The sequence below is a fragment of the Ascaphus truei genome, chromosome 4, assembly GCF_040206685.1.
Source record: "Ascaphus truei isolate aAscTru1 chromosome 4, aAscTru1.hap1, whole genome shotgun sequence".
In the NCBI taxonomy this organism is placed as follows: domain Eukaryota; kingdom Metazoa; phylum Chordata; class Amphibia; order Anura; family Ascaphidae; genus Ascaphus; species Ascaphus truei.
The window spans coordinates 207,765,352-207,782,493 of NC_134486.1; the positions used below are offsets into that span (position 1 = coordinate 207,765,352).

Below are 17,142 nucleotides of genomic sequence, written 5' to 3' on the forward strand. Positions count from 1 at the left end.
GGCCCCGACCAGCGATGCCAGGAGGCCGGTGACGCCGGCTTTATTGGAAGGGCTGGTTAAGATGACAGGGTTAGTCTCTTTTTCAGCATTTGAGGCGACTCTTTTCAGCGCGGCATTTACACTGGCATTCTTTAGCGCATTGCAAGTAGGGGAGCTAGTCTGCGCTTCTAAGAGGGGGGGCGGGGGCCTGCAAGCGGGGGATGTGGCGCTCGGTTCAGACTCCTTGCAGCTCTTTATTCGGCGGTCCAAAACGGATCAAGCAGGTAGAGGTGCGGTGGTCCCGCTGCTAAGAGTACCAGGGAGGAGGATATGCCCAGTGGAGGCGCTTAGGGCATATTTGGCCTTACGTCCCGCCAGCGAGGGGCCCTTACTCATTCACAGCGACTGCGTCCCGTTATCCAGGTACCAGTTCTCACGGGTGTTCCGGGTATGCCTCGAACGTTTGGGGATGAAGGCGGCCCATTTCGGGACTCACTCATTCAGGATCGGGGCCGTGACAGAGGCGGCACGGGCTGGGCTGGCAGGGGAGGTGATACAGAGGATTGGGAGTTGAGAGTCCAACAGGTATTGTTCCTACGTCAGGCCTGTAGCAGGCGCAGAACGGGTCTCGCCGGTATGATTCTCTCTCTCTTTTCTCCCCCCCCCCCCCCCGTTTTTCTTTTACTTCCGAACCCCCCCCCTCAATCCCCCCCCACCCAACCGCAGAGGCCGAGGCAACGGATGTCTGGATCATCGGTGACTCATTAATACACTGGGCTGAGAAACGGGCGGTGTGGCGGCCATACTGAGCGGACCTCGGTTTGCGCGGGCAGGCGAGAGTATTCTGGTGGGGGGGAAGGGGGCTACGGTGGGACCAGCTGCTACCGCGTCTATTGGTGCTGGCAAGGGATAGGAAGCCACCACAGATCCTGCTCATCCACGCGGGAGGGAACGACGTGGCGGCGGTGCGGACGGTTGAGTTAATAGAGACCATCAGGAGGGACGTGGCGCAGATGTTCATGCAGTTTATTTGGTCAGACATTGTATATAGAAAGGCCTGGCGCGGGGCCAGGTCGATGCGCGCGGTAGATAAGGCACGAAAAAAGGTGAACAGGGCGGTGGGTAGGTTTGTTGCGCAGTGCGGGGGCTGGGGGATAAGACACCCGGATTTTGATGCTAGCGCAGGGGGTTTGTTGAGGGCCGATGGAGTACACATGTCAGACGTAGGGATTGACCTGTTTAATCTCAGTCTACAGGAGGGATTGGAGAGGGTTCTGGAGTGGTTGGCGGCACGACCCTAGTTTAAGGGGGGTTAAATAGGGTCATCGGTGGCGGCTCGTGGGGGGTAGGTGCTTGTTCTTGCCAGACTGGGAGCTGGGCCGTTTGAGCCCGGGGGGAGCACGAGTGGGCGAGGTCAGATATTCATGACGTCGATAACCCACTCGCGCAGACGGCAGCAGCGCCGGCTGACCCTCCTCTCCCCCTCCTGGGGAAAGTACACTCTGGCGAGGAGTGGCATTTACCCCTCGTAGTTTATGTATTAATAAAATAGCCGCGGCCAATTTTACCTCCAGTTTACCGTCTCCTGTCGTTATTTCGGTTATGTAAGGGGACAAAGCGGGCTTGGGGGGGACCGCCTGACCGCCTCCCTGGTCAAGCGACCCCCCCCAGCCTTAGGCGGGAGGGTTTCATGACCGGGGGGGGGGGCGGCCTTCCCCCCTCTGGCCCGTCCCCGCATCGCCCTCCCCCTGCTCAGGGGAGGGCCAACCGTGGCCTCTTAAGGCCAAGCTGGCGGGGCAAGTCCTCTTTGCCTCCCGCCAGCGAATTCCCACCCACCCATCCCCTTAATTAGGTTGGGGCAATCCAGCGGTAATCGTTAACGAAGCGTGGGCGGGGGATTTGTAACAGGTGACTTGTACTGTATGTGATGGTAATGCTTCTCTGTTCTGTTGCAGTATGGAATTATGTTACTCTGCTGATCTTGAAAGGAACAAGGTTCCAAGCTGGAGGGGTCGTTGATCGGCTTAGCCTTGTCGCGGCGGCTCGTGGGGGGTAGGTGCTTGTTCTTGCCAGACTGGAAGCTGGGCCGTTTGAGCCCGGGGGGAGCACGAGTGGGCGAGGTCAACCCATTTTTAAAGCTGAACACTAAGAATGGCATAAAACTTCACTAACCCTGCAATATACTGCACCACTCCAGGAAAATATATAGCTTATATTAGGTTTTTAAATTCTTAACCCCAACCACATTTCACTTCCTACTACTTCGTGTACCATAACTCAAAAAATGTTGCAATTAATGTTGCAAACAGGACAGGCTATCAGCAGAAAATTATAGATTACACTACACTACCAACAATATATTCCAGCCTTCTAGCCATCAACAACCATGTAATATCATTAAGGAGGATATTACTCTGGCAAATCCCACCGACATTGTAAATGCATGCAATGAATACTTTATGGGGTGTGCTACTAACTTATTAGCGAAACTCAACCCAAACTACAAACATGAACCTCATTCTGGGAGTACCCATATAGCCCCACCCTCTCCCAACACTGCCCACAATTTTCAATTTGTTCCAGTATCTGAAGAGGAGATTATACAAGCGCTCCTCAAATTAAAACTAAGCAGGCAATGTGGACCTGACTTACTGCAATCTAAGTTCCTACGACTTGGTGCCCCAGCCATTGCCAAACCGCTTGCTTCCCTAATCAACACTATTTTGTCTTCAGGCCATATCCTAAGACCTGGAATACTGCCAGAGTTGTCCCAATCTTCAAAAGTGGGGTCAAAAATACTGTCTCAAACTACAGGCCAATCTCTCCTCTCCCAATACTATCCTAAGTCATGGAAAAATCTGTTCACTCCCAATTAAGTGATTGCTATACCAAGACAAATTTCCCTTGCCAATTCCAATCTGGCTTTCGCCCAAAACACTCCACGGTAACTACCCTCCTAAAAGTTTGCAATGAGATCCAGTGTGGAATGGAACTGGGACAACTAACTGGTGCAATATTCCTAGATTTTGCAAAGGCTTTTAATATTGTTGATCATGTTATCTTGCTAAACAAACTTCAGTGCTCTCGAATAGGGAAGCATGCTTTAAACTGGTTTCATTCCTACCTATGAGGTAGATCCCAACATGTGTCTATCTCGGGCACTAACTCCAACCCCTTGGATATCACCTGTGGTGTTCCGCAAGGCTCTGTTCTGGGGCCCCTACTCTTCTTAGTGTTCATTAATGATCTTCCTACAGTTGTAAGGAAGCTTCAATACACATGTATGCGGATGCCACAATCCTATATGCACACAGCCATAGCCTCTCTGACCTTCAACACATACTTCAATCTGATTTTTTGAGACTTGAAAATTAGATTTCCCAAAACAAACTGTTTTTAACCACTGTGAAGACTATAACAATGGTATTTGGGACCAAGGCTAAATTTCTAAAGCCATCAATGACAGAGCTACAGATCAGAACGAACTCTAATAATATACTAGCCCCTGTTACTAGTTTTAAATGTGTGGGCATATGGTTTGACTCCCATTTAACATTTGGGTTGCACATTGATACACGGACATCCAAAACTTATGCCAAATTAGGTGTACTTTATAGGAACAAATCCTCCCTAAGTCCGCTGGTCAGAAAGCACATTGCACAGCAGAATGCTACTGCTAATTATAGACTATGGGGAGATAGCATATGGTACAGCACCCCAAACTCACCTTAGCAAACTAGACACCCTCTACAATTCAATATGCTTGTCCTCCAATGTAACTACAACACCAGACATCACTGTGAAATGCTCAAAGAACTAGATTGGCCATCACTTGAGTCTAGGCACAAAGTTCATCTTTCCTGTCTTGCCTTTAAATACTTTCTGGGCAAGCTACTCACCTATCTGAACAAGCTCCTCACCCCTACCACATGCAGCACTATCACCTGAGATCACACCCCAAACGATTGTTCGCGGTCCCAAGGTTCAACGAAGTATCCGGCCGCACTTCCATCTCTTATTGTGCACCTCACACCTGGAACAATCTACCCGAGACTCTCAAAGCCGCCACCAGTCTAAGTTCTTTCAAAACTAAAGCTGTCTCACATTTTAATCTGGTCTGTAACTGTTTCATACACCTAAAAGATAAAATATGTTAAACTGTTCATGCAATGTCTTTATACATAATATATAACTCTGTTCACTTAATATAACCATGTATTTGTAACCCTGTATTTGTCATCATACTGTAACTCTGTGCCCAGGACATACTTGAAAACGAGAGGTAACTCTCAATGTATTACTTCCTGGTAAAACATTTTCTAAATAAATAAATAATGTGCTACATCTTTAATTCTTAGTAGAACTCTCTATGGATTACCAAACTAAATGATAAATTGTGCAGTACACTCCAATTGGGCTGTTGGGGTGACATTTTTCTTCTGCCTCCTTGCCCAAAGTAATCATGGCTGTCTTGGTGTAGGTGTTTGCAGTCCACTTTTCCTATATTAACGGCACTTCAAATACTGCAGCAGCTCCCTCAAGAAGCACTTTTTGTGAGAGTAATTTAACCATAATAATATCTTCTATTCATTCTATTCTTTTGTGGTATAGTTTATCTATAAACCGGAGCTGCAGTTTATAGTAAATATTGTTGTCATTTTCATACCCTTAATTCAAGGAGATTACAGATACATTCCTACCAAGTTCACCACAGTACATGCAATTTTCAATTACAATAATAATAAGATACATTGATTATTTAATAGAGCTTCAGAAATAAAAATGTTTAAGAGTTGTACTAACCCACCACCGTGTATATTTTTCATTTGATGAAGACTGGACTCAATTACTGCTGATAATGCCTCAAATTCTTCTATATATTGTTGTTTGCACATAGCCCAGAGTTTCTTCAGAGCAATTAATGCATAAAGTCGAACACTGAAGTTGTGATTGAAACACCACTGCAGAACAGTGACCAGAGCCTTCTTTAGGGTTGCGATCTAGAATGTGAGAGCAGAAATACAAGGAATATGGTACTACACCTCTTCTACTGGCAACTGAGGCAAGACATTTTAAAACCAAAACACTGCAAATTAATGATCACAAAATGCGATGTAATAATGGCACAAAATCACAAAAATATGTAATCCAATATTAATTATTTTTATTCTGTAGCCCTTCAACATTTAAGGTTTAAATGTATTAAATGTTGTAACTTCAAGGTTTAGAACGCTTTGCACTCATAGGTCAATTATTCAACATAAAATATTTATAATAAAACACACCCACATGGTTGGTTGCAAGAATACCTGTATCAGTTAAATGCTGTGATATGCAAGCATTAAGGATTATTTACCCCTCATGCCTCAAGCATAGTTTGCATTCATTTTTTGTCTATTTGAAGTATAGTGGTAAGAACCAACTTCTTCAGTAGAAACTGCAACAAGGGACGATGTTTTGCAGACTTTTTTTTTCTTGCTTACAGTACATTTCTTTTCAAATTGTCTACATAAAGGAGCAATGGTACTTCTGGAACAATTTACCTGTCAATGTTGACACCTGTTTAAGACCTTTCAAGGCATCAATTGTGTCATATGTTAAACATGTTAGTAAATGTAATATTTATTGGCATTACAATATTCTGTACCCAGGACTTGAGAAAGAGAGGCAACAATGCATTTTCTCCTGGTAAATATTTTATAAATACAAACACAATTTGTCAAACTCAGGATTGTAACTATGTAAGAGTATGATTCAGTGCATTTGATGCAACGCTGAAATAAATTTATAAGTAATCTAGTTATGAACATGTAACACGTTTACACGTATGGCCTCTACAGGACACTCTTGATGCAAGATATCTGGTATAAATTGAGTATTCTTTCAACACAGCATTTCTAACATATCAATTACAGAGTAATGTCCACATTATGAAAAAAATATTGTATCTAGTAAATATAAAACATCATGGAGATGAGAAATATATATGATCATGTTTGTAGCCATGAAACATCAGTTCGATCTGAGCTATTCACTCGCCCCATGATGTTTTAGGTTTACTAAATACAAATAACATGTTTTAGTCATTGGAATTGGACATTTCTGTCTGAAAGCCTAATTACTAAGAATAAAACAATATGCACCACGGAAAATACAATATTTTATATTTGTTGGCTACTTGGTGGCATGTACTGTATGTAGCAAAATAAATGGTGCAAAAGTGATTCCATGTCTAATGTCGTTGTGATCAGTCATAGAGCGGTTCGTCAACAAAGCGATCATAAGGATTGAAAAGATTAGTTCACTAGCTGAGAGACCCTGCGTTGCCCGGGAGTAAAATGTCCCGCTCCCTCCTCTTTGTCCACTCCCCCTGTGTGTTTCTCCGCTCCCCGCTCTCTCTTTGTGGTTCCCCCCCCCCCCCCTTGCGCAGCTCCAGACCCCCCCTACAGTGTTCCACACACACACAGTGCCCCCCCCCACACACACACTTTCCCCCCCCTCCACACACACACACTGTCCCGTCCCCCCCACACACACAGGGCCCCCCCACACACAGTGTTCCCCACCCCTCCCCACAGTTTCCCCCCCCCCACACAGTGTGTGTCCCCCACACATACAGTGTCTCCCCCCCCACACACACACAGGTTCCCCCCCCCCCCTCCACACACACACACTGCCCCCCCCCCCTACACACACACACACTGTCGTCCCCCCACACACACAAACACACAAAGCCCCCTCCCCTGTTACAGAACAACAAAGCCCCCGCCTAGCCCTTCTCTGCTCTCCCTCCTCCCGTCCGGGGAGCGCTGCGCACACGCCCCCTCTCTCCACCTGTGAGCGCCGGTTGCAGCAGGGAAGGGACGGGGGAGAGTGACGGACACCGGGAGGGGGGAAGGCGCCCCGAGGGGGGCTCCGGAGCACAAAGCCCCCGCCTAGCCCTTCTCTGGTCTCCCTCCTCCTGTCCGGGAAGCGCTGAGCACGCGCCCCCTCTCTCCACCTGTGAGCGCCAGTTGCAGCAGGGAAGGGACGGGGGAAGGCGTGCCGAGGGGGCTCCAGAGCACAAAGCCCCCGCCTAGCCCTTTTCTGGTCTTCCTCCTCAAGTCCGGGGAGTGCTGCGCACGCGCCCCCTCTCTCCACCTACGCGAGCCGCCGGTTGCAACAGGGAAGGGACAGGGCCTGTCCGGCTGGCGGGGGAGAGTGACGGACACGCGCCGAGGGGGCTCCGGCTCAGCAGGGAAGGGACGGGGCCTGTACAGCTGACGGGGGAGAGTGACGGACACCAGGAGGGGGGAAGGTGAGCTGTGGGTTGGGAGAAGAGAGTGGCAGTTGGGTGACATCACAGAGCCACGCAGGCCAATGAGAGGCGTGCGGGGGCGGAGCCACAGAGCAATCTGATTGGTCAGAGGCTGAGTGACAGACCGACGGACCAATCAGATTGCCCATAAGAACAGCCAACATACAACGTTTTCAATTATATAGATATAGATAGGCTGATTTTAACAAAATAGAAAAACAGATTTTTTTCACAAGTGGCATGAGGAAGGAAAAGTAAAATAATTTGTAATGGAAAAAAATATTTACTAAGTGGGCTCATTCCTCATATGTGCCAAAGTATTAATAACCAAATCTAATTCTCACACGTTTTGTACTAGTTACACTAGATTAACAGTTGTTCATACCTTTTCTGGTACTTTTTCAATAATCACATCAAAGTGAGGCAACACAGACAAAAATGTGCAAACACTCGTCTTAATCTTTTCTTCAGTCTGAGAAAAAAGGAATGTGAAAGTTAAACAAGCAGTGAAATTGTGTAACTTTTACCAAAATGTAATATATAAAGATATGATGGGCTTTTGTGAATTTGAGAAGGAATTGCCTGGCAGTTACGGACTGGCCTCTGAAGAGGGAGAGAGGACTCTGTTCAAGTGCCAGCTCCTAGTGATCTCTCAACTCTAAGGCCGAGGGCATGGTCAGCGCTTACCCGCTGAGCCGCACTCACACTTACCAGTGAGCCCATGCAGCCGCAATGAGAGCGGCTTTAGCAGGAGCTTGTGCACGCTTCCGCAGGCGTAGCTCTTAATTTTTTTTTAGTTTGCGCACTAAGGGGAGCGATGGGCCAGTCACGTGAGTGGTTCGCCCAATGAGGGTGAACCAGCTCCGTGACGTCCCCTAGACACGCCCTCGGACGGCGCACGGACTAAGGCCAGGGAATGCACCCGCTTTCCTCAGCCTCCGCGCGGCTGAAGTCCCTATGGATTCAGCCTAAGGATACTACTCAATACGTTGTGAAATCATCTACCCGTTGCTTTATATGAAGGGAGTGTAAAACAGTGCGCTCTAAACTATTTTGTGAAAATAGAAGTATTATAAACAACTATTGTGGTATAAGGTATAAAAGGGAAAAACCCTGAAGATACTAGTGATTGAAACAACTAATGTTAAATGGTGTATTAAGGGGAAAATCCCTAAAGATGGAAGGAGCTGCAGTTGTTTTATTGATCTTCCTACCAATTTTATACTAAAGTTTATTCTTATGAGAGTTAGCGCTGGTCTTTCCTATGCTTTTCATATGAAGGGAGCTTAAATCTTTCTGAAGGGGAAGATGGATTCCAAGCATATTGAACAGGGGAATATGATTTTTGGCACATAAATCTGAGCTTTCTAAACACTGAAAATTATACTTGGGTCGTCAAAGATGCATAACAAATTACAGTACCAACATTTAATATCAAAAATAACTTTAAATATTGAACGTAAGGAAGGGGGCTTGCCCGAAACATTGTGCGTTTGATAAAACTTCTGCAAAATAAAATGTTGAAATATTCAACTAAAAGACTTGTGACTGAACAGTGCGGCGAACAAGAGGGGACTTATTTTTGATGTTGGAGGGGAGATTCTGCTCATCCCTCCAGCCAGCATGAACAAGCTACGATCAGAGAAGCACTGAAGATATATGGGAGGAGTGCGGTAAGAATGGCCTCTTACCAACATTTAATAATTATATTTTTACAAAGTGGGGAGAGGATCCGAAAAAGATCCCCCAAAAAATGCACTCAATGCTGGTATTAGCAAAAATGTTATTAGGACTGAGTATGTCCGTGAGACATAATATCGCCAAAGGGCTGGTCTCGTAACAAGAAAGTCAGATACTACTAACGAAAACTTTATTACATCTAAAGATAATACACAGTGAATACTGTAGTTATTATTTACAGTGACGGTTAAAATCCCTATTGTTGAGCGGCAGTGTGGTGATATACTGAAGTATATAGAGAAATCTAAAACGTGTAAATAAGCGTTTGTAGATATGGCTAATATGTATATATATATATATAAGAGCATGTCTCCAGTGAATATCCGACCGTCCTAGTGTAGGATATGTGATCAAAGATAGGTATCCACTATGTATAGTACACTTAGGTGACTCCTAAATAGGTGACCAAGTAGTGCACCCTGTAGGATGCGAGTCACTTAGGGCTCAATATCAAGCAAGAGTCTGAAGTAAGGCTATTACCTTATATGGAAAGTATGCAGCAAATGTTAAAGCCAAGGGATATTGAGTCTTGTGGACAGGTACATATAGATAGATATGCATAGGGTATAGATAGATCAAGCAATAGCTCAATAGAATGCCTGTGTAGGTATCTTTCCACTGTAAGCAATATATAGCTATATATCATATGTACACAATACAGAGTATCTGATGCCGCTCAATTAGGGAGTACATAAGACTGTGCCACTGTCGGGCTCGGTATGTATATAAATGTGCGGTCCCTGTTTGTGTGGTATCCAGCGTACATAGATCAAAATAATAATGCTGCCACGGTTGATAGAATGCAGCTACTAGGGTCCCTTCAATAGGTTTAGCATGTTAGAGGAACGCAACAGTGTTGCTAATGCTACCGCAATCCCGTGGCTCCATATAATATCCACAACACCGTCACTAACAAATAATGTTGGTCACGGAGGAACATAGAAAGCAAGGGGGAAACACGGTATACAAGCCATATGACCAGGGTATTTGGAGGCGGTGTCACTGTTCCGCTGACGTCACCATTGTGACGTCAACTGTTTCGTGTGTAGGTCACACTTCATCAGGGAGGAGGAGACTATTCACTATGTATTATCTTTAAATGTAATAAAGTTTTATTATTTTTATTTTAATAGTAGCTGACTTTCTGGTTACGAGACCAGCCCTGTGGAGCTATTATGTCTCACAGACATACTCAGTCCTAATAACATTTGTTGCGAATACCAGCATTGAGTGCATTTTTGGGGGGATCTTTTTCGGATCCCCTCTGGGTCCACTTTTTAAAAATATATATATTTTCCCTACATGCACCTTGCGACTCATTGGATTTAAGAACATCCAGGATTTTCCAGGGTGAGTGGTCCGGTCAACTCTTTCTTTTGCAACATTTAATAATTATATGATTAAACCAGATATCGTGGGGAAAATGTTGTCAATCAGTAATTTAATGAAAATCAAACCGATTTTACGATTTGCTGTTTGCAGTAATCATTTACAATTAAAAGTCACGCAATACAATATTAAAGTTCTATCCCTTCATATCAAATTAGTTACCAACTTACATAGCAGAAACAATCCCAGAATTTCTGAAGGAACTGGGGATGCCTATAAAGTATCAGTATTATGACCCATTCGATTAGATATTTCACTGATGCTTGATTGTTGCTAAATCCAGCTTGGAAAATCCTTTCAATGATTCCAGACAAAAAGTTCTGTTAAAAGAAAGAAAACAGATCTTGTTTTAATTTTTTTTGGTTTAAAGTCACATTCCAGAATTAGAGGAACATTCGTAATTCTGGGGGAAGAAAATGTAATACAATATTTTGGTGTAATAAGTGATCTCAAATGTAAGGCAATATATCTTAAATAACCTTATTTCTATATTTTATGACACGTTTCCCACCAAAATGAAAATATCCGATATGGATACTGAAGAGGGGAGGAGATTAAAATAACGATTGCTTCCAGCACAGGCAGAACTACAGATCCACAAGTGCCAGTATAAGTGAGTATAGATATAGGATAAAGTATCTGTTGTCTAAATTTAGCATCGGTTCAACTTGATGGACGTTTGTCTTTTTTCAACCTCATCTACTATGTAACTACAGTATGTAATAATTTCTATAATATATACATGAAGGGATTCACTGTAAGGCCGCGCCTATAGTGCCGGCAACGGCGACGCGTGACGCCACCCGTCGCCGCAAGCGTAAGTTGTATTTTGCTTTGCGGCCGCGTCGCGGGCGACAAGGCTCCTGATTGGTTCAGGGGCTGTCACATGAGGCGATAGCCCCTGAAAAATCAAATAATTACGGCTACCAAAAATCACGTCGCTTTGCCGCCGTCTCGCTTACTATAAGCGCATGAGCCGGCGACAATGCATTTGTTTTCGGTTGGCGCCGCATCGCCGGCACTATAAGCGTGGCCTAAGAGCCCTCTGAAACAGGCTATGATGGTATACGTTTAGATAATCATCAAATGGAATACATACACTGTACTTCACCTGGAGAACTACTGTGAATGACAATATGCAACAACTCAAAGGTAATAAAAACATAAAATACATTATATTTAAAAGTCATATCAATATTGTTTACCTGATCAAGCTTTGGAACAAGAATTAAAAGAGTTTGCCACAACCTGTTTTTCACTCGGTGCGGCAAAGAGTTTCCATAATATCTAGTTTTTGTCTTGGAAACAAGCACGTCCTGAGGGGGAAAAAAAGCAATTATTAAAAAATTGGCAGTAGACATAGAAACATTAATGCAGAACAACATTATTTTTATCACGTACCGTAAATGTAACATTTACATTGCTTGACAAAATGGTGTATACATTTCTAAAAGAGTACAGACATCAACATTGGGGCAAGTTTGCACAGCACCAGTCAAGCCAATTACGCCTCTCTCCCCAATACCCACTATATAAAGATCCTATAGGACCAACGTGCCGAATTACAGGGATCCCCCAAAAGTTAAAATCTGGAGTCTTTGGGGCACCTCTACTTTGAGGCCTGTTTCACAGGAAACCCCACAGAAACTTGCCTTGATTGAGGGTATTAATTAGTAAAATGTTTTAGTCATTGGAAATTTCTGGCTCACAGCCTAATTACCAAGAATAAAACCAAATGCATCAAGGAAAATCCAATATCATTTTAAATTTGTTGGCATGTATGTATGAACAAATGTAATTCAATGTCTAATGTCGTTGTCATCACCGAGTCATAGAGCAGTTCTTCAACATAGCGATCATAAGTCCTTAAAACATTAGTTCACAGGCTGATATTAATAAAATAGAAACTTTCTATTTTTTCTTTGCGCTTCTAAAACAGCCCTTCTCAAAAAGAAGCTTGCTCATAGAATTAAATATATACAGGTTAAAAGGAGTTACCCTGACGAAATGAATCAATACTCACTAACCGTACATAAATATCGTACTGTAACAAAGATACACTGAACAGGGAGTTGCATATATGACAATCAAACCGTAAAACAAAAAGCGGCATAAAAACTAAAGTCATTATACCTTGTTTAGCAACTGAATGACAAGATCTTCCAGAAAGTCCTTGTGAAGGGAATTTGATCCATCCAACAAGCAAATAAATGTAACAGCACAAACTCTCACAGAGTGCTCATCTCTGTTGATGCTGTAAAATATTGACAGATGTACATTTTCAAATTACTAAAATGATGACAAACAGAGGACAGAAAAAAATGGCATATTTGCTAAACATTTAATCATTTAATAATTTATAAACACATTGTATATTTATATTGTGTGCAAATAATTAGAAAATATCTGCAAATGTCTTAAGAATAAAACACAAAATAAATAAATTGCTACGAATTGGACACAGATATAAAAGGATGACAAGGTAGAATTTAAAAACAAAGCTTTTGAGGCAACTGTTCAGATATTGTTACTTACAAATATATGTGTATAGTACATACCATGAACACTTGCGCTATTACATTTTTAGATTTGTGTTTTCCTTTTCTTAGAACGGACTGTTGCAGAGAAACAGGGGCTGTCTGTCAATCTCTCAATTAAAAAGATTAAAGGAAATGTTATTCCATCATGGACTCGGGGAAGAACCATTACAGCTATTTGATTGTAATTCCGACTAAATAGCTCTCAGGCCAGGGTGCGCGCGCACACACACTTTTTAAAAAATTTTCCCCCTGGTAGTCCCATGGCAGTGGCCACCAATGGGTAGGGTGACCAGACGTCCCAGTTTTTTGCCTTCTGTCCTGGTATCGAACTAAATGTCCCGACCACACATGCGCGATTTGTGCTTGCACTTCGTGGATGAGCGAGATTTGTCCTGGGAAAAATATGGTCACCCTACCAGTGGTTAAGTCCCACATTCTAGCTGAGATTGGGCAGAAAAAAACTCTTACAACTGTAGGAGATCCTATAATTAGCCACACTTCTTTCCAGGAAGTCTTTTTTCTGTCTTACTAGCAAAGGTAGAGTTTGTTTGTTTATTGTTACTAGAGATTTGGGGGCATAACTTGACTGCCTTTTTCAGTCCTAACCAGGGGAGTTCTCAGTCTCTCTCTCCCACTTAAGACCAGACACTCGAACACCTGCATGTGCTTGCCTGACGGTGTGGGATAGGACCTGGGTCCCGCTCCCGTGACATATCCTGTGAAGCCCCTCACGCGAGTGCTGCAATACTCCTGCCGGCACCGGACCTAGGCTCCGCCCCCGCACCACCTTCCGTGGCGCAACGGAGGACGCTCCTGTCTCCAATACACGGCGGCATCGCATGACCAGAAACACTCGAGGAGTTAATGCTAACTCCCTTCATTACTCCACAGCTGGGATACACTCCGCCCCTGCCTTTCAGTACACAGTCTATGTGTGATGACTCACTGCCTGCAGCCTTCCCATTGGCTCCCTGTGCTTTATATGCTCAGCCAGCCCCTAGGCAAATTGGCTGAGCATAAACCTTGTTTATGTTTCTAGTGCTTGCCTCAAGCATCCTGCTGTCCTGCTATTGCCTTTGCATTCTGCCTTGTTTATCTGTTACGTTTGACCTCAGCTTGTACCCCGACTTCTACCTTCTCTGACCCTTGGACCTCGGCTACGCACAACGACCATTCTGACCTCTTTACTCCTGTACCCTGGCTACGCACAATGACCATCTGACTTCTCCAATCCTAGACCACAGCGATTATCATGACTAATCTGACCTCTCCTACCCTGAACCAGCTACACGATCACGACTCTGAAATCCGGACGCGGTTGCGCAGTTGTTGGTCGGTGTACTCTAACATCCCCACCTCAGCCCTGCGGTCCTGTCCTGTCCTGTTTGTGGTGAGCAGACGGGTGGAAGCCTGAAACTGGCTATGCTGCGAAAGCCACACAGGCAGCAGCAGAGAAAAATGCTGCGGTTTGGGGATCAGGATGTGTGCGTCTCCCCTCTGCAGAAAGAGGCAAAATCAGCTGGCTGCACGGGCAGGGACGCACAGCGCCTGCCTGAACTTACCAAACGCATGCTTGGAGGCCCAGTCTCACGTGATTGTGATGTCATGAATCCATGACATGACATGAATCCATGTGAGCAAACCAGGAAGTACAAGAGGCAAGCAGCATGGAGCCTTCACTGCTGCCCTGAACTGAGCAAGTTACCGGAAAGCTCACAGGAGAAGATGTGCGTTCATCCGAGCCTGGGTTTATTAGCTACAATGGAGCCTGCCTCTAAGACTACTATTCCTAAGAGGCTAAGGTAAGACCAACGAAGTTACTTAGTTAATTTTTGACTTTTTTTGTTGCAAAATAGGATGAATGGTACTCATGATTGTTCTATTCAGTATCCCAGGCATCCAGTCAGAGGAGGCGTTTGCCAGACCAGTTGAGCCTGCAGTTAAAAAAAAGGGCGGCTAGGATGACTAAATAGTGCACAGCCTGCCACAACCTAGCACTGGAGGGCAAGAAGTTCTGCAATGGCTGCCTTAAAGTAACAGCCAAAGAATCTGCATAACCCATGGAGAATTTATTTAGAAGGATGAAGGATGCAGTGACGCAGGGCATAAAGGCTGCATCGTCTCAGTCCAGAGTCAAAGGTCACAAGCGACAAAGATCATGTACTAGTCTGAAGAGGACAATGATATCATCATCAGATGATTCAGAAGAAGATCAGTGCAGGATGTTTGAGAGGGAACCCGAGTCATCTGAAGAGGATGACTGAACGAATTAGTCATCTTTTGATCTAGTTTTGGTTGAGCCACTAATAAAAGCGGTAAAAGATATTTTACAAATTGACGATAAGGATCAGCCTTTCGACATCAAAGATAGGATGTTTGGAGGACGTCAAAGAAAGTTAAGGACCGTTCCCGTCCACAAGGTTATCAAGGAGATCATAAGAAAAGCGTGGGACCTGCCTGATAAGGTTTCAATCAATAGGAAAAGTACATGGATGTATGCTTTTGAAGCAAAGGAAATGGAAGGCTGAGATAACCCTCTAAAAGGTGGATGCAGCTGTTAGCAGGGTCGCAAGGAAGATGACATTGCCGGTAGATGATACAGCATCTTTTCGCAATCTAATGGATTGACGTTTGGAGAATGCTTTTAGAAAGTCGTTTGTGGCATTAAGAGCCGCCTGCAGACCGAGGATAACAACCACCGCTGGTTCCAGAGCAATACATTTGTGGATCTGCAACACTGAAGAAACTCTGTAGAAGGGTGTCAATCGAGCATCGATCAACAATGCGCTTTCAGAGATCAAGCTAGCTACAGATTTCATTGCAGAAGCTACACTGGATTTCCCAACAAAGAAGAGCAAAAAGAGTTGTGGGACCATTCATACAAAATGAAAGAATGGGCTTCAGAGACTTCACCACATATAGGCTGGGAATAACTCATTCAAAATCACAGGCATGGAGAGGACAGAGTAGTCTTTTAAGTGCCTCAAAGGGACATAGATCCTCATATAGATATGCATGAGAGAAGGGGAGATCATCCGACAATCGTGGGAGACAGACTCCAATATTTTCAGGAAACATGGGCTCAATCCATCACAGATTTCTTGGTCATCAGTATTATCAACAGAGGGTATTTCCTCGAATTCAGAGAACACCCAGAGAAAAACAGTTTCCATTCTTCAAAGATTACAAAGAACATACAAGCAGCTTGAATTTCAGGCAAAGTGTAAAAGATCTGTTAAAGAACAGTTTTATGATACCGATGCCTTGGAATCAGAGAGGATGTGGAATGTATTCAATAATATTCCTGGTCCAAAAGAAAACCGGCACCTTCAGAGCCGTGTTGGACCTAAAAAGGGTCAACACATTTCCCAGAATTCAGAATTGAATCACTGAGCTTGCTGATTGCCGCAGTAGATCCCGGAGATTGGATGGGGATCTCTTGCAGGATCACACCAAAAATACCCAAGGTTTGCAGTTGGTCAGAACCATTATCAATTTGTGGCATTGCGTTTTGGTCTTGCGACTTCGCCAAAAGTTGTTACGAAAGTCCTGATAGCAGGTCAGAAGGGAAGGAGTCCATATTTTTCTTTATCTGGACGACAGCCTTATAAAAGGACAAAGACAGAGGCATTTTTTTGCAACACCTCACAAGAGTGATGGATCTGTTAAAGGAACATGATTTTCTTTTATTTTCTTTCCGGGGATGCTGGGATCGGGAGATTTCTAGACTGTAAGTTTCAGAGTGGGTTTGGCGGAGAAAGTCGTTGCAGAATGCGTCTATGTAGCGGGGTTCCGGGTTATGGGATACCCCAAAAGTTGACCTTATGGCCACAGCCTCAAACAGCAAAGTAGCAAAGTACTGCTCGAGAGAATTTCATCCAGCAGCAGCCTACATGAACGCTTTCACTGTCAAGTGGGACTTTACCCTGGCATATATATCCCTCCGGTACCCTTGATTCCAAGGGTTATAAGAAAGATAAGAAGTGTAACACTGTCAAGAGCTCAGGTGTGTTACTGGATAAATAAACACTTGATGGTGTTAATGGCTGTAAGGGAAACAAAACGGAGCATGGAGGAAACCACTATAAAGGTCGGGGCTCAGGGGCAGTAAGCTTACCCCTGTCAGCTCATCCGTCTGGGATCTTGTTGCTCCTTTGCTTCGGTTCCCGCAGCGTGCATCCGGCAAGGAAAGCATAT

The 17,142-nt window shown here is 44.3% G+C and overlaps 1 protein-coding gene across 4 annotated transcripts in view; it reads right to left on the reverse strand.

The window, feature by feature from the left end:
- TARBP1 (tRNA guanosine 2 -O-methyltransferase TARBP1) overlaps positions 1-17,142 on the reverse strand; it is a 113,953-nt gene that overhangs the window by 34,865 nt on the left and 61,946 nt on the right. For 3 of the 4 annotated variants that reach the window (XM_075596792.1, XM_075596793.1, XM_075596794.1), the window contains exons 20-24: positions 12,539-12,659; positions 11,611-11,721; positions 10,576-10,725; positions 7,662-7,748; positions 4,783-4,979 (exon numbers count right to left, since the gene is read on the reverse strand). In XM_075596792.1, coding sequence (XP_075452907.1) covers positions 4,783-4,979; positions 7,662-7,748; positions 10,576-10,725; positions 11,611-11,721; positions 12,539-12,659 — 666 coding nt within the window. The remainder of the gene's footprint in view (positions 1-4,782; positions 4,980-7,661; positions 7,749-10,575; positions 10,726-11,610; positions 11,722-12,538; positions 12,660-17,142) is intronic. The other variant, XM_075596795.1, reaches the window with a different exon arrangement.